At 42.1% G+C, this 26335-nt stretch overlaps 1 protein-coding gene across 4 annotated transcripts in view; it reads right to left on the reverse strand.

Moving 5' to 3' along the window:
- Positions 1–26335, reverse strand: part of XPR1 (xenotropic and polytropic retrovirus receptor 1) — a 183880-nt gene that overhangs the window by 82352 nt on the left and 75193 nt on the right. For all 4 annotated transcript variants that reach the window (XM_085882431.1, XM_085882429.1, XM_085882428.1 and 1 more), the window contains one exon: positions 2653–2754. In XM_085882431.1, coding sequence (XP_085738557.1) covers positions 2653–2754 — 102 coding nt within the window. The remainder of the gene's footprint in view (positions 1–2652; positions 2755–26335) is intronic.

The following is a 26335-nucleotide window of genomic DNA, read 5'->3' on the forward strand; positions in this document are numbered from 1 at the left end:
TACATGATACCTGTAGCAAGTCACAGACCTCATCTGGCCTGACCTGACCTGACCTGACAATCCAGTAGAACTCTACAAAAAACACAAACATGACACGCACACGCTATATCTTGTTTTTGGCCCTAATTCTCAATGGTGAAGAATCTCTTTAAAATCCTCATCCAGATTCAGATCTTCACCAAAATCGAATCAATTCCTCCTCGTCACACACCCAACCTGTCCACCAAGTTGTCAGAATCCATCCATAACCTTTTGAGGTATCATGCTATATTTAGTTTTTAGTCCTGTCACTCAATGGTGAAGAATAAAGTTTAAAAAAAAAATTCTTTTTTAATTCTCGGATTGGGATTTTCACCAAAATTGAATTTTTCCTGGTTACACACCCAACCTGTCAATCAAGTCTCATTCGAATCTGTCCACAACTTTTTGATATATTGTGCTATATATAGTTTTTAGCCCTATTATCTCATTGGTGAAGAATCACTTAAATTCTAGCATCCAGATCCGGATCTGGATCTTCACCAAAACCCAAATCAATTTGTTGTCACACACCGAACCTGTCCATCAAATTTAGTCTGACTCGGTCAATAACTTTTTTCAGATATATTGTTGACAGACAGAGAAACGAGATAGACAGAGACAGACAGGGGTGAAAACATAACCTCCGTCCACCTTCAGTGGCGGCGGTAATTAGGATACAACCCGGAATTATCTTTTCTTGTTGTTCAATGGTTGCTTGTACCTGTCAGAAGATGCATTGTGGGCGATTCGAGTAAACACGTCCACATTCCTCTTTGTTCTAGTTGATGTAAACTAAACTGTTGTGCCTCCCTTCTTTTACTATACTCTTTCCTCACTCTGTTCTATTACTCCTCCTTTTTATTTTATTTATCAATGCCAGTCTATTTAAATGATATTAGTAACAACACCTCTATGCTTCACATGTCTAACGTCGGGGGGAATCATGCTCTTCTTAATCCATAATGCCTCTCCTACCCTCATAACTCTACTAGCAGTCATCTATCACACAATTCTTTATGGTGTACTTTTTTCTTTCCCCCCCCCCCCACTTCACCTCCTCCAACACTTCTTTGTCTCTTCCGCCTCATGGCTCAATCACAAAGCTACTTCACACCTCCCAACTCGCACACACAGTTCTCACCAACTCCACACTCAAACAACTATCACATTTGGACAAAATGCTAGACTCCACATTGCTAAACTGCATTTACAGAAATGTGAGCAGACCAGAAGGTGAGAGAAACTCACATTCATTAAAATGGTCTCTGCACCACTGCACTAAGGTTCTCCTGCGCCTGCTTCCTCTTCGTTAACCCTCTTGCAGTATCAAGCGTCTACATTCCAACTTCGCAAATCTGGCCATCCAGGAGGCCGCAGCTAACCCAGATATTGCAAGTTTCAGGGAAATGTTTACTTCACAAGGCATCCCAGACTCTTCTGTACGTCTCTGTTTATCGTGTCCTCCATTTTTACAGGTCTAATTCTTACACTGTGCTGTGTGTGTTAATTCCTGCCTTCCTCACTTTTCCACAAGCCCTGCTCATCACTGGCACCCCCAACCCTATAGAGTACATTCGTCTTCATGTGCCACTCTGTAATAATGTATTGTTGCTTCGTGCGGTATACCATCCCACCACCCACCCCCTCAAATTCCAACGACTCCATATGTGAGGCTTCACCTGCAAACACTGACACTCTGCCCACCTCTCATCATTTTCTAATCTGTGGTGACTAACTGTCCCCATGCCAGCTCAATTGGTGTTGGTTCACATACATCAGTGCATGGCCTAATCGCTAAGACAATGTGACATGATGATACTTGGTCAGTTTATTTTCCAACACACAACTCCTCAAATAAGAACCATTCATGTCAAACTTTTCCTTCAAACTTGTCCTCCTCAGCTCCTCAAGGCTCTCTGTGACAATATGCTGGTAAAAGTGCATGTCGTTGGCAGTTATTATGCACACACAGGTATTGACATTTAGTAAAGGCAATTGGTCTGGCCTAAAAACCACTCTCAAGTGGTCGATCATCACATCAGATCCTAACATTGACTGCTCCAATAATTTGTTCAACAATGGACTAATGTCTCTTCTTCACAAGTTCATTCCATCCTGCATTCAATTTTTACATCAATAATTTAGAACATGGCACACTGCTAGATTCGGTGAGGTCATTGCAAGAAAACAACTTGCATTCTCCTCCTGGAAGGCAAATGCTACTGATGGTAGAATGGAAAACTGGCCGCTGTGAAGGATAGTGCTGGCCTGTATCGGCAGACAGGTCGAAAAATGGAGGGAATCAACAAAATATTGATCGAAGTATGCTAACCACCATGGGGAGCAAAGAGAAGCTAACCTTTTGTTGGAGCAAAAGACGGAATAGGATGACAGGGTGGGAGTGAGTCAGAAGTATGCATGTAAAAATTGTTATTCCTCCAACTCCTTGTGCATGCCCATTACTCCCTCCCACACCCCTTCAGTAAACCTACTGCCCTTTGTCGTTTCGCTCCTCCATGGGTCTAGAGCTTTGGATTAAAAAATAAATCCAAATCATTACCATTTACTGCTTTAAAAATATCACCAAGCAATTTGTCAAATAAAATAAGGTGTAAAAGGAAAGCATTTTACCAGAGTAAAAAGTGTTGATCTTTGAGAGCTCCTTTTCACACATCTGGAAGAACTTCTCCTCCATCCTGGCATAGTATCTTTTCAATGTTGCTTCATCTGTGCCTGGACAGAGAGATTGAGGTTTATCAAGAAAACACAATTCCACATTATTGTCCAGTGCACTCTTACACCAGATGCTAATGGTGAAATAACCAGGTTACATTTTTCAACAACAACAAAAAAAAACAGATGTCTTATTATTAGTAAAGTGGTATCAGATTTCTTTATGCTAAAAGAGATCTCTCAACGAATATTTGTTTAAAATGAGCTGTCCCTCTTTACGAAATGCAACAGCCTTCATCAAAGATTGCTTGTGAAATGTGAAACCAAAGGCCAAAATCAAAAAGGCTTGATGTCACTATTGCATTGTTTACTCAACAATCTGTCTGGAAAAAGAGGCAAGTATGTTATCATCAACTTTCCAATCACCACCTCACCAACCTCAACCCAACCCACTCCGAACTGTCCAAATACAGCACTTCACAAATGCAGCGCTTTTATCTGGACAAGAAATCTTCATTTTTAAACAATCACTAGAACATAAGACCCGTCGCTTTGCTGGCAGAAATACCAATCTTTGCTGTGATGGCTAATCAAAAAGGATTTCTGTGAGTGCAGGGATAACCAGCGTCACAAGTTGTTGACGTTTGCGGTTTCGCCACGTGCATCAATATAGCCATGAAAATTCTGCCCCCCCCCCCCCCAGTCACAAACCTTCCTGAGAGTTCCCTGAATCCACCATAGTTGGAATTATTGAGATCCATTAATCCGTTCTCAAGTTATAACACGATAAACAGAAATACAGACACGGCTCCTTTTATAATAGATTAATAGAGCTCCTCGAGCAATTTTCCAAAAACAGTATTCATTCATCCATTGATCCATCAACTATCACATTTTTTGAAATAGGATACCATGGATCAGTTAACAATAAATGCAGGCACAGGAAAATATAGTGACCAGTCGCAGAAAGGCCACATAGCACTTGTCGAATAAAAATACCAATATCAAAACAAATATAAAAATATACCATCAGAGATGGGGAATCCCCCACCATTGAATGAAAAAGGTCATACATATTCCAGATAATGAGGGAGGTTAATTGGAAACAAGACACCATTTGGTCATCATCTCAAAAAGGTTCCCCAGGGGAGAGGAACGTAGTAACCAAAAATAATTGAAATCAGATAAGCGGTTTTCCATTTATTACAAAAAACATTTTTTCAAGATGGCCGCCCTAGTCGGCCATCTTGGATCTGGCCACGCCCAAAATCAATAGGGTTCTTCCTTTTCAGGTGGTACATGTGTGACTCAAATTTCAAATCGATATGGCGAACAGTTTATGAGTTATCGCACTCACAGCTATAAATGTTGACGCCCGGAAGGACGGACGACCCGGGTAACAACAATATCCCCCTTCCGCCACGCGGCGGGGGATAACTAGAACAGCACTCTGACGTCAACCGATATGCCTCCACCCACATTATTACATCACGACAGTACTTGTACCAAGTTTGATTTAAATCCCTTCAGCTATTTTCAAGTATCACATTTTACCTTACATGACCTCTGTTCTGACCTTTTGATGTCAAAATCTAATCAGTTCATCTTTACATCATTATACATACTTGTATCAAGTTTGGTCAAAATCCAATCACTGGTTAACAAGTTAGCGTGGTAACAGAATTTTAACCCAACATGACCTATGACCTTTGACCTCTTGACTCAAAAATCTAATCAGTTCATCTTTGCATCATTATACATTCTTGTAGCAAGTTTGACTTCGATCCCTTCAGTTGTTCTTAAGTTATCACTGCAAGGAAAACCCATCACAGATGGATGGCCAACCTGAAAATGCAATGCCTCTGACAACTTCGTCAGCGGAGGCACAAACGAAGATAAAACTAGAAGCACACTCGGTGGAGCGCTTATCTCCGCCACGCAGTGCCCGGTCCAGTAGAACATATCGGGCCCAATACATTTTTGAAATTTGCTATATATAGTTTATGGCCTCATCTCAATGGTGAAGAATCACTTTAAAAATAAAAAAACCCCTCATATCCGGATCTGGATTCGGATCTTCACCAAAATCGAATCAATTCGTCCTTGTCATATACCCAACCCTTCCATCAAGTTTCGTCCGAATCCGTCCACAACTTATTGAAATAGTGATATATCGGTTTAACCCTATCTCTCAAAGGTGAAGAATCACTTTTTAAGAAAATTCTAGTAGCTGGATCTAGATATTCACCAAAATCGAAACAATTCGTCCTTGTCACACACCCAACCTGTCCAAATTTCATCCAAATCCGTCCACAACTTTTTTAGATATCCTGCACACAAACAAACAGACAGAGGTGAAAGCATATCCCCTTTCCCCTTTGGTGGTGGAGGTAATAACCAATCCATCAAATAATCACAGATAAGTAAGTGCAGTCAGTCAGGGAAGCAAGAATAACTTTTACACTTCAGAGGAAAACTCTCCATCAAAATATTCAACCAGAGAGGAGGCCAGCCAGCTATCCGTGAGATTCTTCTTCTTTCATTTCAGATGTGGAAAAAAATAAATTATGCACTTCCAAGCCAGAGCTGTCAATCACATATACAGCCAGCAAGACACCGCAATAGATAATTCTTCCCCCATACAGCCAAAGTTATTAAAAAGCAGCTCGCTGAATATTTGTAACAGTACAGTACAGTACTGTATACATTTGTAATATAATCACCTCGGCTGATAATTGTTGCATTGATATACAGGGTGATCCATAATAAAGTCCTTATTTTAAATAGAAATACCACGTTTTTAGCCCTGTCACTCAATGGTGAAGAATAAAGTTTAAATCCGTAAAATAAAACGTTTTGTTTTTCCTAAAAGCCATCTAACAGCATTTTCAGTTGTGAATATCAATTTTTTAACACAAGCTGCATTCTCAGTATATTTTTTCAATTGTTTGACAACATTTTCCACGAATCGTGCAAAAAACTCCTCTGGAAAATCGGCCAAAAAACAACAAACACATTGCGGATAGAACTTTAACTCGTACAAGTTAGCAAGGTTGCAGGCAAACATGATTTCTTTGCACATCCCACATTACGTACGGTATCGCTATTTTATAATGGAGGCGTGTACAGTGAGTGCATGATGACAGGCTTGATTAAACCTTGCTAATAATTTTTATTCGCCATATGATTAGATTGTTCAGGGTCCCTCATCGTGATTAACACTAGACCCAAACAAAGCCAATGGATATCTGATGCAACAAAACCAGTGTATAATCAGCACAGGCCGAATGTGTTTGGCCCACAACAAAATCTTGATGGCGGCCAGCCGGCCATATAATTTTGTCGGGGGGGTGGCATGGTGGGTGGAGTCAAGTGACAGATGCGAGTGTGGTCCAACAGGTCGCCAACCATTGGATGCACATGTCATATGTCTACCCCCCCCACCCCCCAAACAAGAGCAATGCAGAGCTCATAATCGACCTGCCACACGTCAAAGGCTAAAAAAAAAACACATCACCGCCATGTAGTTCAAAACGCACCATGTAACAAACACATTAAAAATACCTCACCACATGTCGCTATGGAGACACAGGCTTGTTTTAAATGAGGACAATGACTTGAATGTACACGACTTGCTGTGTTGTCATGAGTGGCACACCAATCATAATACAAACATTTATTTTGCAATATCCATGTTATTACATTTTTATAAGCAATTGAAGTTGAAGATTTAAGTTAGAAAAAAAAATTTTTTTTTGAAAACATTCCAAAGAATTTTATTTTTAATTTCTAGAAATTAAGAAAAAATAATAATAAAAAAACCCCTTAAGACACACAGGAGGGTAAGTGCAGACCGGAAGTTTGATACGTTTTCACAACACTTTGAAAGCGTAGTTAATTGACAACACAAATATCTATATTATATTATAAAGCAGGAGTGTCCATCCATCTGTCTGCCTGCCTGCCTGCCTGTCCAGCCGGAGCTAGCACCGCCAAACCTTCTGTGGAACCTTTTGGGGTTGGACCATGAGCTCCATGCACTATCAGCTCCCCAACCCTGGGGTCCTGGAGAAAAATCCTATCACTCAGGTATTTGGAGGTTTTAATAGCAGCTTGTAAAACAGCCGCGAAGGTTCAAAGGGTTAATGGTTATAGTATTAATTTGCGATTGGAATTAAAATATAGAGAGATCGAGTCTAAAGCAGAATGAGGAAATTGTGTGAGGATTTCCATCGGTGACATTCGCGGATTCGGCATTTAGTTTCACCATCGTCATGCACCTTACTTCTGTTGGGATCAGCTACAGCAAGCGTGCATAGTTTGAATGCCATGGCTTCTCGGCATGTGCGAATAACACAAGCGTTCTGGAACCTTTGCCAAAGCCATGGCTTTTGAAGCACCTGCCAAATTCTCAAATTCCCCTTTCCTGCATGGGGTCGGCTCATAAAATCTGACATGGTCCAATATCTGGCCCCAGGCCACCTTGGAAGATCTGACATGCGGCTCTTTGGCCCCGCCTGCCCCAGGGACGATAAAGCTGCACCCGACGTGCTGGTTCACTCTCGCTCGCTCTGCCCTTGCTGTCTCTCTCTTCATATTATTTTCTTCGAGTTTGAAAGTGAGAGTGCATTCGGTTCCTTGTTGCTTGTGGCTCATTCCGTGTCATTTCAGCCGGGGGTTGTGGTGACCCCCTCAGATTTTTCTGAAAAAATTCTCAAAGCTACCTTAACATATATGAGGAAGCTTTGCCAAGTTATAGCTCAAAATTCAAAATAGTGTCCGAGATATGGCCCTACAAACACCCTAGGGGGGTTGCAATTCTGGCAGTCGTGAGTTGCAGATTTGTATCTGAAGCATTTTTGGAGGGCTCTAAATTCCAGAGTTTTACAAACAGAGTTCTAAAAATTCACACAAATGGTGCCTATTAGTGAGGCTTTCAGAATCTGACATAAAAAATGCTCTACCTAAAATACTTTTTAAGATAAGTACTCTCAAAAGTAGTGATTTGTAACATGCAGTCAAAAAAAATTGAGTTTTCAAATTGCTGCCAACAGTCAGTTTATTCATCATGAAGAATTTTGTTGCAGGATTTACATAATCTAGTGACTGGATCGTTTACACAAGAAAACTGAAACCTTTTGGAGAAAAATCTTGGGTGCTATAGGTGTCTGAACTTTGCTCCAGACTCAACGACACTGAAATTTACCCCGGTTTTACCCCAAGTGTTCACCATGTTGACAGTTACACAGCTCTTTTAAATTTTTGTCACTTAAAGACACATACATAGGCAAACTGTGGTAGAAAATTTAAGAGTTGTTCTCAATCCCTTCTATTTTTAAAAAGGCCTACTATTTAAAAAAAAAAAAACATGTTTGATGAAAAATGTAGAATAAAAGCAATAGGTGTGCTTTTGAAGTGGAAGCCATGTCAAGAATTCCTAAGTTGGCACCACAATGATCAAATTGCTGTGTTTTTTGGTCAGAACAAGTATGTGGTTACTTTAATTTGTCTCACATTTTTTAAAAAGGATATTTTAGTTTAAGGCCATCGCCAATCTCAACTACAAATTAAGACACATAATGTGATCATAATAATCACCATTATAAATATTCATTTGCATATCTAATTGTTCTTATTGTGCATATCTAATTATACTTAGTGTACATTGTATGAAAGTCTCCATCCATTTGTAAATGTAGGTACAATATCTGATTCAACTTTTTTTTTTCATAATTTTATATCAAATTGTTTGGACAAATGTACTTGGATCCATTGTACAAAGTGAACAGTGATTAGTTTTATAATTGCCAGGATATAATAAAATGTAACAATGAGCATTGGCAGTTACTACAGTGCTGTGTATTTGGTTAAAGCCGAAATAAGATAGAGTTGTGCTTCATGCCCAACTTTGGAAATGATTTTGGTCCACTTCTTTAAGCTTTACTAAACTGATCTATATATTGTTAGATTCCACTTAAGTCATACTTCCTTTCAATATCTTTTTTTTCTATATGTTTGTTAGTAAAAAAATTATTTAAAAAAAAGTAGCTTTTGGGACTGCAGAATCATTAGAAATTGATGCATTCAAAAAAAAAATTCGTTTAAAAATAGAAGGGATTGAGAACAACTCTTGAATTTTCTTCCAGTTTGCCTATGTACGTGTCTTTAAGTGACAAAAAATTTAAAGAGCTGTGTAACTGTCAACATGGTGAACACGGGGTAAATTTCAGTGTCGTTGAGTCTGGAGCAAAGTTCAGACACCTATAGCACCCAAGATTTTGCTCCAAAAGGTTTCAGTTTTCTTGTGTAAATGATCCAGTCACTAGATCAGTGTTTCTCAACCGGGGTTCCCCGGAACCCTAGGGTTCCGCGAGAGGTCGCTCGGGGTTCCGCGAGAAACAGTAATAAATAGGCTAATGTATTTTTGAGTAGTTTATTTATTTATTTAATATTCGTAATTTTACTATTCACGTACGGCATATTGTTGGAAACTCCTTGGTTATTATAATAGAGGCTTCAACCTCTTATATTATTTACAATTATAACAACCATAGGGAATGTATTTACCGATGTCTATATGGCGCCAGTGTGAAACCGCCCTCACTGGTTAGTGGACGTCCTGCACGCTGTGGATTCGTGTATCATTGAGTGACTTACTCAAGTACGGGACGCATGCACGGTATCCATCTATCTTCTCTGTGCTTCCTAGCACGAAGTCTCTTTCTCTCAAGGTTAGTTCTTCTGTTTACCTTTATTGCTTCAGCTTTATTTGTTTAAGTTTTATTTGTCAAGTTACATGAGGTGTGTTTTTTAATTGTCAAACAGACTCGGGGTTGACAAACACTTTCAAAAATGACGTTTTTTAATTGACCAAGCATTACAACCCAATTACAAAGCAAGCAGATTGGCCCAATTCAATCAGATTTTTCAGTTTTTTGAAACATGTGTTCGAACAGTGAATCGCAGATACTTGCGAGAAACGACCTCGTGTTTATCTAAAGTTCGACCTCGAATTAAGTATTTGTGTAGCAAAAGACAAGCACAGGTTTCACACTATGTCATTTCAATTAAATGTAAATTTCAATTAAATGGGGTTGAAAATAACATTTACTGGCCCACATATTTATTCATAGGACATTGTACCTTGATTTATCTTATGCCTGACAAAATTTTTGTCAGGTCAGGTTCGATCTGTGACCTGCTACAGGTACCATGTAAACCTGTACTAACCTGTTCCATGGTCGGGTTGTCGGCGACTAAACCGTCTCCCCCACCAGGTTTTCTGGTGAGGAGGGTGTTTGGATATGGACACCCAGCAGGATTAAAAACAAAACCTGTCAAAGGGCGGAGGAGCTCCTTGTGAGCCAACGGCCATCCATATCTAGTGCCCAACTGTGTCTGCGGACGTCCTCCTGCAGTTGGGTTACTTCTTATTTGGAGGTTGGTGGCAGGATTTGCACTCCAGCCACCGTAAAACGCTTCATTCCGCAAAACGCAAAAACGCAAAAAAATCTGAAAACCCACTCCGTGGGAGTACCTCCTGTGCAGCTTCCCTTCGCAGGGCAGCTCACCGGATGATGGGATTGGGGCAAAGCCTTCGGGACCCCCAGTCTTTGATAGGAGGGAAACCACGGGGAAACATCCCTGGGTCAGATTGCGGGAGAGTGTGTCGGAGTGGTGCTGAGGTGTCGTCCACCAGACGGCGGTCTCCTTGGGTTAACCTGAGGCGGTCCCTTCGGGTGGGTGCCTGGAATGTCCTATCCCTAAGAGAGGATGATCACCTGTCTCTGTTATCATCTGAGCTCAAGCGTTTGGACATCGGGATTGCAGCTCTCTCTGAGGTTCGGAGACCGGATTGCGGCGAGATAATGGTGGGTGGTTACACCTACTATTGGTCTGGTCGCTCTGATGGTTACCATACCCAAGGAGTTGCTGTAGCTGTGTCCAATAAGCTGACCCCAATGATAATTGAGGTAACACCGGTCAACGAGCGTATTATGAGATTAAGGATTCGTCACTCCTTAGGTGTCATTTCCCTGGTCTCTATTTATGCTCCGACTGAGGCGAGTGATCTTACCGTGAAGGATGCATTCTACGCCACACTCGAGTCTGTGGTTGATCAGTGCCCCAGACGAGATACACTTCTAGTCTTGGGGGATTTCAATGCATCGACTGGAACTGATAGGGATGGTTATGAGGTGTGTGTTGGTCCCCATGGGTCAGGAACTATGAACCAGAATAGCACTAAGTTCCTTGACTTTGCAAGAAGTCATGGACTTAGGGTGGCTGGTTCATGGTTTCAGCGCCCGCAAGCTCATCGCTGGACTTGGTATTCCAACGCTGGCGGTGTGGCAAAGGAGATTGACCATGTCCTCATTGACGGTCGTTGGAGGATGATCCAGAACTGCAGGGTCTACCGGAGTGCTCAGTTCCTCAATACTGACCACAGGCTTGTTGTAGCAACTCTAAAGCTGCACCTTAAATCCTGGAGAATGGTACCATCCCAGCCTAGGCTGGATGTTGCCAAGCTCAGGGATGAGAGAGTAGCTGAGGAGTTTGCGAACAGGCTGAGTGGACACTTGGGGGTCTGGGTGCTTTGGGGGTCCTGAAGAGTTGTGGAGCACCTTCAAGACCACCGTCCTTGATGTTGCCGGTGGATGCCTTGGAGTTCACCGCAGGGCAAAGAAGAATTTTGTCTCTCAAGGGACACTGGATACCATTGACCAGAGTCGCAGGGCCAGGCTGAATGGCAGAGCTGAGCTGTTCAGGGAGCTGAGGCGTAAAACTGTACGTGCACTGAGGGTGGACAAGGAGGCCTATGTGCGAGGAATCTGTGAGGAGGTAGAGCATCACCTGTGGACAGGTGATTCTCGTCCCGCTTACAGGGGAATTCGCGCATTACGTTCATCCAAGCCCATCCCTCGGAGCACTGCAGTTCGAGCAGAGAGTGGTAGGCTCTTGACAGAGGAGTCTGAAGTGAAGGCTCGCTGGGCCGGTTACTTTGAGCGGTTGTACCAGGCTGATCCCCCAGCTGTCGAGTTGGACGTCAAGGGTGTTACAATCCCTGTTGCTGACCCTCGAATCAACTGTGGTCCACCATCGCTTGTGGAAACACGGGCTGCGGTGAACCAGTTGAAACGGGGCAAAGCTCCAGGGATCTGTGGCATCCATGCTGAACTTCTCAAGGCTGGTGGAAATGCTGCACTCGCGTCGTTGCATGCAGTTTTGTGCTCTGCCTGGAACACAGGCATCATCCCAACTGACTGGAAGAGGGGCCTTGTTGTCCCTCTCTGGAAAGGGAAGGGTGATCGCCAAGACTGCAACAACTACCGAGGGGTGACGCTGCTCTCAGTGCCGGGCAAGGTCTTTGCTCGGATAATTCTTGATAGGGTTCGCCACCATCTGCTTGAGCACCAGCGTCCAGAGCAGTCAGGCTTTACACCAAAGAGGTCAACGATTGACCGTATCCTTGCTCTTCGTGTCCTCACTGAACGCAGACGAGAGTTTCGGCAGGGGCTGCTTGCAGCCTATGTTGATCTCTGTAAAGCGTTCGATTCAGTGAATAGGGATGTCCTCTGGAGGATTCTTGTTCTTCGTGGGGTGCCACCGAAACTGATCGATCTGATGTCTGAACTCTACTCTGGTACTGAGAGTGCTGTGAAGTGTGGTGGTACCGCCTCTGACTTATTTCCAGTTGTTACTGGAGTTCGTCAGGGATGTGTACTTGCCCCCACACTTTTCAGCACTTGTATGGACTGGATTTTTGGGAGGATGTCGGAGAGATCAAGTTGCGGTGCATCGTTTGGCAATGTCAAGATCTCGGACCTTGATTTTGCAGATGATGCAGTCATCTTTGCGGAGACTTTAGACATCCTCTTGGGGGCCCTCGAGGTGCTGAATGAGGAGTCGGAGCCGTTGGGATTACGGATTTCTTGGGTCAAAACAAAGATCCAGGCTTTCGGTGACATCTTGGATGCTGCTGTCCTGTCTGTGTCTGTTTGTGGTGAGGATGTTGAGGTCGTGGATAGATTCACTTACCTTGGCAGTGATATTCATGTCTCCGCAGGTTGTGAGCCGGAGGTCAATAGACGTCTGGGTCGGGCCTGGGGAGTCATGGATTCACTGGATCATGGGGTGTGGCGCTGCCGGTACCTGTGCGGGAGGACGAAAGTCCGAGTCTTCAGGTCCTTGGTACTTCCAGTCTTGCTCTATGGGTGCGAGACTTGGACTTTGACCAAGGATCTGAGACGGAGACTTAATTCCTTTGGTACCAGGTCTCTTCGGAGAATCCTTGGCTATTGCTGGTCGGATTTTGTGTCCAACGAGCGGTTGCTGAGAGAGACTCGGATGAGATTTGTTACCTGCATAGTCCGTGAGCGTCAGCTGCGGCTGTATGGACATGTGGCTCGCTTTCCTGACGCTGATCCTGCTCACCAGATTCTCTCAGCGAGGGAGTCTCATGAGTGGAGGAGGCCAGTGGGCCGACCACGTGCCTCATGGTTGCAGCAGGTTGACCATCATCTCAAGGAGATGGGGATGGGCCTGGCATCTGCCTGGGGGATGGCCAGACGGAGGCCCCTGGAGTACCGGCGGAAAGTGGACGCAGCGACGCGCTGTTCTGGCACATGCTCCCATACCTGACCTGACCTTTTCAAAATTGTCAATAAACTATGCTATTGTAATAGTTATATACTTTCGTTATGTTTACATGTGTTATATGTATGTGATATTGGTTGTTTATGTATATTTTTGTGTGTTTACAGATTTTTTTTTTTGTGAATTCAAACCTTGGTGTGAGGTCTCATAAATGAGCAGTATGTTTTTTTTTCATTGCCAATAAATTTGACAAAAAGGGGGTCATTTTTTCCTGAAAGCAGGTATCCGAAAAAAAATATTATATTTACCACGTGAACTACGATAAAAATATAAAAGAGCTAGATATTAATAATGGTATATAATAATTTTTATGCAGGGGTTCCCCGAGACATGAAAACAATTTCAAGGGTTCCACAAGGGTAAAAAGGTTGAGAAACGCTACACGAGATTATGTAAATCAGGCAACAAAATTATACATGCTGAATAAACTGACTGTTGGCAGCAATTTGAAAACTCAAATTTTTTTTGACTGCATGTTACAAATCACTACTTTTGAGAGTACTTATCTCAAAAAGTATTTTAAGTAGAACATTTTTGATGTCAGATTCTGAAAGCCTCACTAGTAGACATCATTTGTGTGAATTTTCAGAACTCTGTTTGTAAAACTGGAATTGAGCCCTCCAAAAATGCTTCAGATACAAATCTGCAACTCATGACTGCCAGAATTGAAACACCCCTTGGGTGTTTGTAGAGCCATATCTCAGACACTACTTGGAATTTTGAGCTATAACTCGGCAAAGCTTCCTCATATATGTTAAGGTAGCTTTGAGAATTTTTTTCAGGAAAATCTGAGGGGGTCACCGCAGAATTACATTTTTTTTTAGCTGATTTGACACGGAATGACCCTTGTCGCTCCGGGATAGAGTGTTTCCTGTGCCGGGTGTCATGGCGAATGTCGAAAATTTTCCTCGTTTGGAATTGTTCACTTGGAAAAATGGTTTATCATGCACACCACCTTCCAAAATCTCAGTAGAGCAAATTGTTTTGTGTGTTGGAAAAATCCATCGGTATGCCAATATGGCTGCCACACCACGTGACATATGACGTCATAATTATCATTTAAACATTCTACATGAGTAGCACAAATGGTGAAAATTCTCAATCCGACAAGCGGTTGCAGAGAAAAACATGAAAGTTTTGTGCGGCCAAACAGACCCAAATGCAATACCCTCTCCTCTGGCGAGGGTAATAAGAGGTTCATGGTTTTTCAGCTCGTTTGATTGTCCTTGAGCAGGAGTCGCTTTCTGGCTTAGATCAAAAATCTAATCTGACCAAATAACATTTCATGAAGTTATGAAAGGTCATTTGCTTTTTGTTGTTTTTCCATTAAATAAATACAGCGACATGCTTGGGAGCCTCATTTGTATGCATTACTTTCTGCGGTCACTGATGATTTGCCAATAAGCGATGAAACCGATGACAAATGTCTCATGATGACAGGCTTTGATAGGCCCCTCCATTTATATTTATTTATTTTATTTTTTCGGTGTGGGAGGAGGGGGGGTAGGTCGGAGGAAGGAAGGGGAACAAATTGTGGTTGCACCACATGGTACACATTTACATCGCGAATTTACGCTCCCATCCCGCCCCCCCCCCAACTACGCACACCTGAAGCCATGGCCACATATCCTATGTTACCCCCCACACACACACAAAGTTATAGATGCACCCCGAGCTTGGAGTTTGTAACTTAAAAGATGTGGTCTAAAGTGTTTTAAGGTCTTAAAGGTAAAAGACGTCTAAAAGGGTCTAATGGGTATTTTGAGGCCTCAGGTTCCTTGGGAAATTGTGGGTTTTCTGGGTCCTCAAAGACTTCAGGGTCTTTAAGGATATTCAAAGGTCAAAGGGATCTCATCAGTCTGAAGAGTCTAAAAGTACATTCCAATAGCATGTAATTAATACACATATGTGTGTGAAGTCAGGGTGCAATTGACATTCAAACAGTACATAACTAGAGGGGGAGCACTCGGTAGAGTGCAAAACCTCCGCCACCAATACTGCTGGGTCACTTAAGTGAACCTGATATCCTATTCATTGTAGGCCAAAACGGATCAGACTCTACTGAACCACGATTGAATAAACTAAACTAAACTAGATCGACGCGCATGTAGAAATGCCAAAAAAGTAAAATCTAAATTTTTTTGAAAAAAAAAGGTGCAAAATTTGTTTTTTTTCCTCGAACAAATTTTTTTTGGGGTTGGAAATCACTTAAAACATGTAGAAATGCAAAAAAAAAATTCAAATATTTTTTCAAAATGGCCTCCATAGCGGCCATATTTAATTGGACTTTGGACCAAGTCCAAAATCAAATGGCATGATCCTTGGACCATACCTAATCCCCCCACCAAGTTTCGTCGAAATCCAGAGGAGTTTTTCCGTAATACTGTTCACAAACAAACAAACAAACAAACAGAAAGGGGTGAAAACAGTAACCTTCATCCATCTTCGAAGATGGCGGAGGTTAATAATAGACATGTCGTCACACGGCTTCACGGACGGACTTACGGTGTTTTTCGTTTTTCCTTCAAAACATCTATATTTATTTGTAATTGCTCAGGAAGAGAAACGTGAATAAGTAATATTGATGCCAAAGGAAATTTAGAAATCGTAATACCCTATGCCACCACCACAAGGTGGCACTACACGGTACACATTTATATAGAGAATTTATGACCCCAACCCCCACCTCCCCCCCCACCACCCCCCACGTGAGGCCACGGCCACAAAGCCTATGTTACCGCACACACAAAGTTTTATTTGTACCCCGAGTTTGGAGTTTGCAACTTAAAATATGTGGCCGTGCAGAAGGAAAAGCCACAGAGAGAGACAATGCCGCTTATATATAGATTTAAATAATCATCACATCATTTGAAAGCCTTTATCCCTGAGCAGAGGTCAGCTTTTTGCGGGCTCCAATCATGATACCCTTTCTTGTGGCAATGTTTTTTTTACGGCCGGATGCCCTTCCTGACGCCAACCCTTTAGTCGCCTTTGACCCTGCAGGGATAATTACCAGTATACTGGTGCTCATTTCGTCGACCTTCGGAAGGATGACACGCTGAGTCAATCCCCCGATGCTAATTCAGTGGCCAGTGGGGCTCGAACCCAGGACCCCAAGGATCCCAAGCCACCACCTTAACCACTGAGCCACACCAGGCTCATTGTAGATTTAAATAAAGGTTTAAAGGTGTATAAATTAATTGATTCAGGTTTTACCACCATTTTACCCAGTGTCTATTACATCACCCTATCCAACGCATTATATAATAGTTATTCATTCCTGTTTGTGTCCTTTATAACGTCCTTAAAAACAGAAAGTTTCCTGTTTGGAATGATTTTCAATCTTGTTTGACTGCCAGACAGAGTAAAAATATCTCGCTCCTCTCTACACATGGGCGATCGGGACAAATTCAGTGCCAAAGTACTGCAAAGCAGCAAGCTTGTCTTCCAATTCATGTTTCGATTTGTGTTCAAAATATAACATTAAATTTGAACAGTTATTCCTCAATTATAAACTGATAAGACAGACGGACAGACGGACATGAACAAATTGACGAACCCCGCTTTTCGCTTTGTGTGCGTTCGTTAACAAGCCAGACCAGATCATCTCCTCAAGCAATGCATCACCTGCTTCCCAGCAGCCAACAGACTTCAAGCCTCAGCACGTGTCCGCTTTTATTCCTGGTGTGACAAATTGGTTTTGGTCACATGTGCGAGGGGTCAAATGAGGTGATTTTAGTGTCGACCTGGGGCCAAAATAAATTAATAAAATAACTGCAGAAAACCAGTTCTGCTCTTTATATTCACTCGTGATCTGAAATTGTATGCATGGGGGTGAGTAAATATGTGTGCTCGTTCTTTTTTTCGTGTTTCCGGGACATGAATGTAGCTGGCTTCGTGTCCCGGTTGTACATTGTGACATGCAGGTTGAGTTATCGGTGGAGGTTCCATTGAGTGTTGTGCATATGTGGGTATGGTGTTGGGGATCAGGCATTGTTTTTGCTCACCTTGTCAAGATGTTTGTACCATTCAGTTTTTGTCATTTGCATCAAAAGTGTGTATTGTGTGGGTATGTCCAGTCTCGCAAGTTAGACCACCCTGTTGGCTCTTGGTGTGCTCTTCCTCCAGAATCAGTGCCATTTGTTGGATGTCATGTCTCAGACATCTTCCCAAGGCTAATTGCTCCATCATGTTCATCTCGCCTTTGTTTCAAATTCCTCCCAGTTTCACCAATGTAGAATTGGTTACAGTCCCTGTATGATTAATGGTAAACTAACTACTCCTGATTTGTCACCTCACCGAGGTCCAATTGAATATCTCAAAGGAAGCGTGTGCTCTAAAAGTCCAAATGACGTTCTCACTGCGATTCCATCACAAGTATTGGCAAGCGATGAATCCTCACATTTGTGAACAAAATATCGCAGAAATAAGGCACAGCTTCGTTTTCCTGATCTGAGAACCTTTGAGATCACAACAAAATGCAAGTAGACCCGATTATAATAGTTGGACAGCAATGGCGCCTTGTAATCCTGACAAGCAGTTGGTGTTACGACCCCAATTTCAGTTGAAAAGCCTCATACAAAATTGCCCTACAGCTATGAAACAATGGACAATGGTTACGTAAGCACCATTTTACACTAGCCTGATCATAAAGGCTTCTCACCAGAAAAACAAATTGCATGCTCAAGCCAGCTGCCCAGAAGGCATAACAATGTTGAGTCATCAACTTGCTTTTCAAGGTGCCCTTCCATTCACCATAAACCCAAGCTTCTGATTCCACAACAAAGTGCTGAGATTTTTTTAATGTTTTGCCCTGGAAATAACATGCTCTGTCATTATAGGCTAACTTATTAACTAACAGAATTACTGACAATAAGGGTCACCTATTTTGGCGACCCGACAGAGAGACAGAGAGACTGCTACATCTCCCTTTCCTGTTTCAGCCGAGCATTCATCTTAACCTGTGCGTAATTTTGACCTCATATGTGCCTTGACAACATATGGTCACAGCGGGGTTCAGTATGGGTAGCAAAAGCGATATGATATTCTCAGACATTCCTTAACACCAGGTTTCACTTTGCAATCTTAGTGTGTCGTTGTGTGGACTGCAGTATCGCCGCTATAAACAAATTCATGTATCCAAGTGTTCCTTTGAACAGCTGTATTTGGTTCCAAAGGTTGACAGCCAGTCTCATTTCATCAAGTGCAGCATAAACAGGGTGGTCCAAAATGATGTGCAATTTTTCAAACAACTTTCAATTAAACCAATTCTTTATTTTTATTTTTTTCTGCATGGATGTTTCAACAATGTCAAGCAATTTCTCTGTGCCCCAGCAGACACTCATTTAACAGACGTTTGTGGGTTGTTTTTTGCGACAAAGTCCTCTGTTTCTACACAAAGTCAGTTTCATAGGGTCCACAATACAAAACCATCAAACGTATTGTTGAATTTGTTTTAAGCGTTGTCACCACTTTAATATTTGGTATGTCCCTCCCTCAAAATTATTTTTGTAGGTGGTGCAGATGCTGAATTGACACAAGCTCTTGCTGCCTAGAATCACAAGAACATTCAAGGACACAGTGGTCAAAAATCTTCAGTGAGAACAACCAACAAGATTGAGGCTGTAAGAGAACCTTTGCAGGTTTAACTCTGAAATAGTCGATACGCCAACTTGCACAGCTGTTGGGAACTTCTAACATGACCGTTGACAGAATTTTACACAACAATCTGAAACTATATCCGGAAAAGATAGTTACCCGAGTACCAGACAGAAAAAAAAAAAAAAAAAAAGTAGGAAGAGGTTCAAATTTTACTCGCCCATTGCCCACCAGATCGAAGACCAGGATTGTCGAGAAGACATCTTTTGTGACGACCACTTTCATTTCTGCAGCCACATGAATAAACAGAACCCCAACATCACAAACATATGGAACAACTACTTTCTGTGGTGAAAGCAATGGTTTTGGGGTGCTAGAGGACAGAGCAGTACAATAGGACTTTTCTTCTGAGAATGAAGCCCGATAAAGTGACAGTCAACACAGATGGATGCATGGACATGCTGCGGTGAAGATTCCTTCTGGCACCGAGAAGGAAGGAAGACGTCACTATTTATTCAGTCATCTTCCAGTATAGGGGAGTATCTATGGAGGGTATCCATGCAGCTAAATTTTGCATATTTTGGTGGCCATTTTGGACGCCATCTTGGATTTTTTTAAATGGCAACAAAATCCAATCATCGGAAATTAGTTACCAATGACCAGGAACCAAATCCCAATGATTATTTTTCCAATTTGTCACATTTTTGAGATATTATATACCGTATTCTATGATTTTACCCATTTTGGACGCCATCGTGAATATCGCCAGAGTGCCGGGAATTTTTTTTGTTAACATCTCAAATGTGTAATAGGACCATAAAAGGAAGTTGGTTTGGTAGAAGGGGGTGGTGCACGGATACCCTCCGTAGATACTCAACGAGTAAGAGGGTACACCACCGCATGCATCAGTCTAATGGTGCTTTGGAGTTTTTGGGACATTTCCAAGTGATAGACTCATTTCTCGAGCGACGGACAAACCATGGCCTCCATTCTTCCCCGGACGTGTCTCCTCAAAACTAAAATCTACAAAAAACACCACAGATACTGCAGGAGCTGAAAAATAACAGACAGAAAATCAGATGCATATCAGCTCCAGTTAACAGAGCGATCAACAACTTTTTTTTGTCCATGTGGCAGCTGTTATCCAGAGGCATAGTGCTGGGATTAGGCACTTCAACTACTAATGAAATCCCTCCTTATTTATTGTTCATGTATTTTTACCTGACATGCTGCAGGTCTACAAGAGCTCGACATGGTTGGTGTTGGGGTTCTTATTGGGGGGTCGATTTTTGAAACGTGCACCCATTGGTCGGACAGCTACTGGACACCACCCACCATGGCACCCAGATGAAATATGGCCACCATCTTGGTTTTATGGTGGACCTAAGACATCAGGCCTGTAAGCTTCTGCTGATTATACATTGCCCGGATTTGTCGAGTCAGATTTCCATTGGCTTTGTTTGCGTCGAGTGTTCATCACGATGACGGACCCCGACAAAAAAAAAATATATAATCATTGTTGAATAAAAATTTGGTATGTTTAATCAAGCCCATTAACACACACGGTAAGCACCTCCCTAAAACAAACAAACAAAAAATAGGGTTACGTAATTTTTGAACGTCCCCATATTGGCGTTAATCCACGAGTGTGCCAAGCCATCACAGGCCACAGTGAGGTTTGAAAATCCGCACATGGGATGCAAACATGGCAAAAAATCTCATCTGGTACCACCCCACCAGGCTTCTCACCTGGTTCACAAAGGACAAAAACGAAAAAAGCTTTCCTACCTAATCTATGTGAACTCCACCCCTCCCATGGCACACAATAACAGGACAACTTCTTCCTACAGGGTTCCTGATTACAGAAATGTTCTCTATGCTATGCGAACACACAGACCACGCTAAGTTCTCTACCTAATATGTATTCCTTCCAACGAAATAACACAAAAAACACAAATCCAAGCAAAAAAAGGGGGGGGGGGGAAGGGAAGGTAATCTGAACATGTAATTCAGCTATGGACAACGATGGTGAACAAATGAGCAGGTGGATTAAATACAATGAATCTATGTACAAAAGCTACACAAGAATAGCAATGGATCAAATAAGACAGTAAACTAGAAGGGCATTTGATGGAGCGCATACCTCCACCACGCAAAGCCTGATCCACGAGAACATGTTGTTGTTCGTCTTTCGGCTGCTCCCGTTAAGGCCCAGTCACACCTTGACGTTTTAGCCAGCGATGGCAACGTATTAAAATGTATGTAAAACGCTGGCTTACGTTGAACTTTTGATGTTTTTTTTTTAAAGATTCGGACGTATTCATAGCGACTTGGTCTTATGTATAATGCATTAGTAACGGACGCAGAACGTTTCGTTGTGTTATAGCTAACTTATACCAACGAATGCTGAACCTGTTGTCGGCCTACACAACCGATGCCCAACGATAGTCCAACTTAGGCATAGCGCGTTGCACGCATAGCCGACGATGTCGTGACGTAGCCTATTAAAAGGCTGACGCACAACGATTCGAATCATAACTGCCGTAGAAATGGAAGTGTCAACATCGCGGTCACACCTTGGCGATCTTGCCAGCGTATGCCGACCTAAGAAAAATGTGTCTAAAACGTTGGGGCACGTCAAATACGGTATGAGTAAGTTTGGTATACGTGAGTAGAATGCTAAAGTACGCTATCATACATCGTAGTAAGTAGAGTACGTCAAGAAATTTTAAACATGTTCAAAATTTTACGACGTACTCGGCGTATGACACACGTTCCGCATGCGATGGGGATAAGTTTTACACACGATATGTGGACGCTTACACACGTCCACAAAGGCTACTTATAAGCTACTCATAAGTCGAAACACGTCGCGGTAATGTCTTTTTTACGTGAAACTTATTTCTAACTTGTGTTTGACGTGCTTTGAACCAATTCTTTACGTAGTCCCAACACACATTGACGTATGTAGACCTATTCCAATGACGTCTTCGGTCGACAAAAAAAAAAAAAATTAACGTGATTCTAACTTACAACTGCCATATAAAGACGTGTTCCCAGCGATTTTGGGAATTGGTATATAAAAATGGTGTTCATAAAAGGGGAACCCAACAGTGTTTTCGAGTCCTTTTTGAGTTGATGTCTATGTCAGCAGTATCAGTAACAGTATCAGTATTAGTATTAGTATTAGTAGTAGTTTGTTCATGTTGGCAGTAGTAGGTGAGTGTGAGGGGGAGGGTGTGGGTTATGATGGATCCTCCTTGCGTCCGCGTGTACACGGGTAGGAGACATCTTTGCACCATTGTTCGAAGTTCTTCGCGGCTAATTTTTTATGGGGCTTTTTCAACAATGAGCTATGGCTTGTTTTTACGATTTAGGTATATTCATAACGGGTTGGACAAATGCACAATGAACTAATAATGTGCATAGAGCGCTTCGATAACTTATAGATACGGTATACCAACGAATAATTATCGTGTAGCCGGCGTTCACAAACTATGCCCAACGATAGACTAACTTATCCATATCGTGCGGCAGTTTATCTTTGCCGGTGACGTAGGGTTTGCTATTCATAGGCTGCCGCTCAACGATTTAAATGGCTGCATCTCCACTATTGAAAGTAGACGCTTGCGCTCAACAATTGGATTTTTTTTTTTTACACTCAACGACTTTTAAACGGTACCACTCAACTATTTTCATTGTTTACAATGAACGATTTAAATTGCTGTCACTCGCCTTTGTTTTTTGACGCTGGCGCTCGGAAATTTTAATCGTTTCTATTGAACGTGCGAAATCGCTCAAACCCCACTATTGAAAGTAGACGCTTGCGCTCAACAATTCGATTTTTTTTTACACTCAACGACTTTTAAACGGTACCACTCAACTATTTTCATTGTTTACAATGAACGATTTAAATTGCTGTCATTCGCCTTTGTTTTTTGACGCTGAGGTTTTGAAATTTGAAGCGTTTCTTCTGAACGTGTTAAAATGCTCAAACTCGACTATTTTAAATCGACGCTGCCGATGGACAATTGGAATCATAGCCAAGCTAGACATCGAAGTGTGAACATCCTCGTCATGCCGAAGAAAAGTTTGAAGAATGCTGCAAATAAGTGTCCTGGCCGTGGCCGTGGACGCTGACGCAAGGACGATCCATTATACCGACGTCTTTCAGCCTATGAGTAACTTAAAAGTAACGTCTGTCGATGTGTGGCAACGACCGCGTAACGTGCCAACAACACGTTAATCATAGGTTAGAAATAAGTTTCGGGTACGCTAAACATTACCTCGGCGTGTCTCAACTTATGATTAACTTACAAGTAGCATGTGTTGACGTCTGTCAACGATCGCAGACCGTGCATACAACTTGTGGCCAGCGTAGCGGAACGTGCGAGTCATACGCCGGCATACGTCGTGAAATTTCAAGCATGCAAAAATTTGAGGACAACCGAAAAGTACAATGTTTAAAGCCAACGTACAACGACGTATGGCAGTGTTTTTCAGCGTGCTCTCAATGTTATCAAAACTTACCCATAACGTATTCAACGTGTGCCAGCGTTTAAGAAAAAATATTCAAAAATCGGCATACGTTGGCTAAAACGTCAAGGTGTGACTGGGCCTATAGGGGTCGCCACAGCGGATCATCCGTTATGATCCGCATACTGATTTGGCACAGGTTTTACGCCGGATGCCCTTCCTGACGCAACCCTGGTCATCTCTTACGACACTGGGATATGGATTGGGTTTCGCCATGACTCCGGGCTGCCCTACACCCTCTCACAGTGCGACCCAATGCAGAGCACCCGTCCTCAAGCGATCCTCCAACCCAAGCCTCCGAGTAGCCGGATTACAGGCGCACGCCACTACGCCCGGTATTGATCCACGAGAACATATTGGGCCCAATACATTTTTGAAATATCATGCCATACAGTACTATATCATGTTTGCCCCTATCTCTCGATGGTGAAGATTCACTTTAAAGATTAAATAATTCTCACATCTGGATTCAGATTCGGATCTTCACCAAAACTGAATCAATTTGTCCTTGTCACACACCCCACCTGTCCAACAAGTTTCATACAAATCTGTCCACACCTTTTGAGATATCGTGCTATATATAGTTTTTGGCCCTATCTCTCAATGGCGAAGAATCACTTAAAAAAATTTGAGTAGTCGGATCCGGATCTTCACCAAAATCTAATCAGTCCATCCTTGTCACACACCCCACCCAACCTGTCCATAAAATTTTATCCGGATCTGTCCACATCTTTTTGAGATATCCTGTACACAGACAGACAAACAGACAAAGGGATGAAAACATGACCTCTTCACCTTAGGTGGCAGAGGTAATATATATATATATATATATATATATATATATATATATATATATATATATATATATATATATATATATATATATATATATATATATATATATATATATATATATATATCACAAGTATGACAAATAAATTTTTACAAAAGAAACATTTGTACAGTATTACGATTGGTGTAAATCATAACAACACAGAAAATCTTTAATGTAAAAATATAATGCGCGGAGAGGCGAGCACTTGCCGGTCCAAGCTAATTTTACAAAACAGCCATTTGGACTTGCAACAGTCCGAGAGTCACGTCAATAATCACCAAAGGATGGTCACATTATTACACAATATGCTGTCAGGCAGTTTCGAGATGGCAAAAGGCTGTGACACGAAGCCAAAAAAAAATACAGCAATCCCTTTCAAACATCCAGACACAGCATTTCCTTTCCAAGTTTTGACTCCCTGCTTGATGCACTGCATGCACGAATCACAATGTTTGTCAATCATAAACAGAAAATGGAAATGGCTGTGTTGCATGGAGACTGCACCCATTATTGGAATTCCATTCTGTCAAATAAGGCTTTGAGTTGCAAACAAGGAGAGAATAGAATAGCCTGATGAAATAGACATCTCGCATCAGAAGTGTGCTGCTTCAGTGCCATCTATTATCCACTCAACCCAATCATAAAATGCATCGTGCATTCAATTGGTCGCAACCCATTTGCAGAAGAAAACAAAATTTTTTTTTAATGTATAACAGAAAGGAGCTTCTGTGCCATTACACTGAACAAACCACAGGGTCTAAACAATAAGTGACATTGCTCAGGTGTGCAGATAAATAGAACTCGAGGTGCAAAACGGTCTATTGAGACAAAGCCATCATGCTCCACTTTGCAGAAAATGTGGCCAGGCCGGTGAAAAGCAATATGGAGGAATAGTTTGGCTTCTGTGCAGGAGAGGGGTGGGGGGCGGGTGGGGTGGGTTCTGGCAGAGATTATTACACTTCAACAACCTTCAATCTCGCACGATGAAAGCATAAAGAAAGCTGCTGCAGCAAAAGGTCATGGAACTGCAGCTGACAGGCCAAACCAGTCACTTGTGATTTCCAGTGGCGGCTGACTGAATAATACTAGTAAAAGTGCTGAACAAGTGAATAATACAACTACAGACAGATCACAAGAAACTGTCCAAACACCATGGTGTATTCATATGCATACAAAACATTCCAACAAAATGTTTTTTCTTGTTTTTTTTTTATTTGTTTGTTTGTTTACAAAAATTATTCAGTGGATATCAAAAGGTCTCCTAACCGTTATTACATCAATGAGCTTGAAAATGATCATTCATATATTTAATTCAAATTCCTTCCTTGGCACACCTGGACTTGAATCGACCTACAAGGACTTCATCTACAGCTTGATGGAGTACTGCTCTCCCTTCTGGGCTGTCACCTCTTCCTTACGCCTTGCTCAACTTGACACCGTGGAAACCAAGGCCTTCAAGATCATTGGAATTTCACCATGAAAAAGGCCCATAGATGAACCGATCACTTTGCCATCGCAGACAGATCGCTGGTCATTCAGGTTTTTTTAACCATCTGCTTTCTAGTCTTGCATAAACTGCTCTTTCTGTGCTTTGTCTGCCACCAAAACACACACACACACACACACACACACACACACACACACACACACACACACACACACACACACACACACACACACACACACACACACACACACCCAGTCCCCAATACCACCGCTGTCACATTGTGTGGGGTGCAAACATAACCTATGTTACCAACCCACACAAAGTGTATTTGTACCCCAAGTTTGGAGCTTGTAACTTAAAACTATGTGGCCGTGCATAAGGAACAAATGTACACACAGACACAGACACAGACACAGACACAGACACAGACACAGACACAGACATTTATATTAACATTATAAAGCTCTTTTATAACCAATGCCTGACTGACAGACAGACATTAAAGATCGGTGCCTTCCGGGTTCTGTAGAAACCTGAAATTTTGCCTACCAATGGACATCAAAGCCAGT

This window comes from Eptatretus burgeri, chromosome 5 (assembly GCF_056783735.1).
Source record: "Eptatretus burgeri isolate ZD-2024b chromosome 5, Ebu_testis_v1, whole genome shotgun sequence".
NCBI classification, from domain to species: domain Eukaryota; kingdom Metazoa; phylum Chordata; class Myxini; order Myxiniformes; family Myxinidae; genus Eptatretus; species Eptatretus burgeri.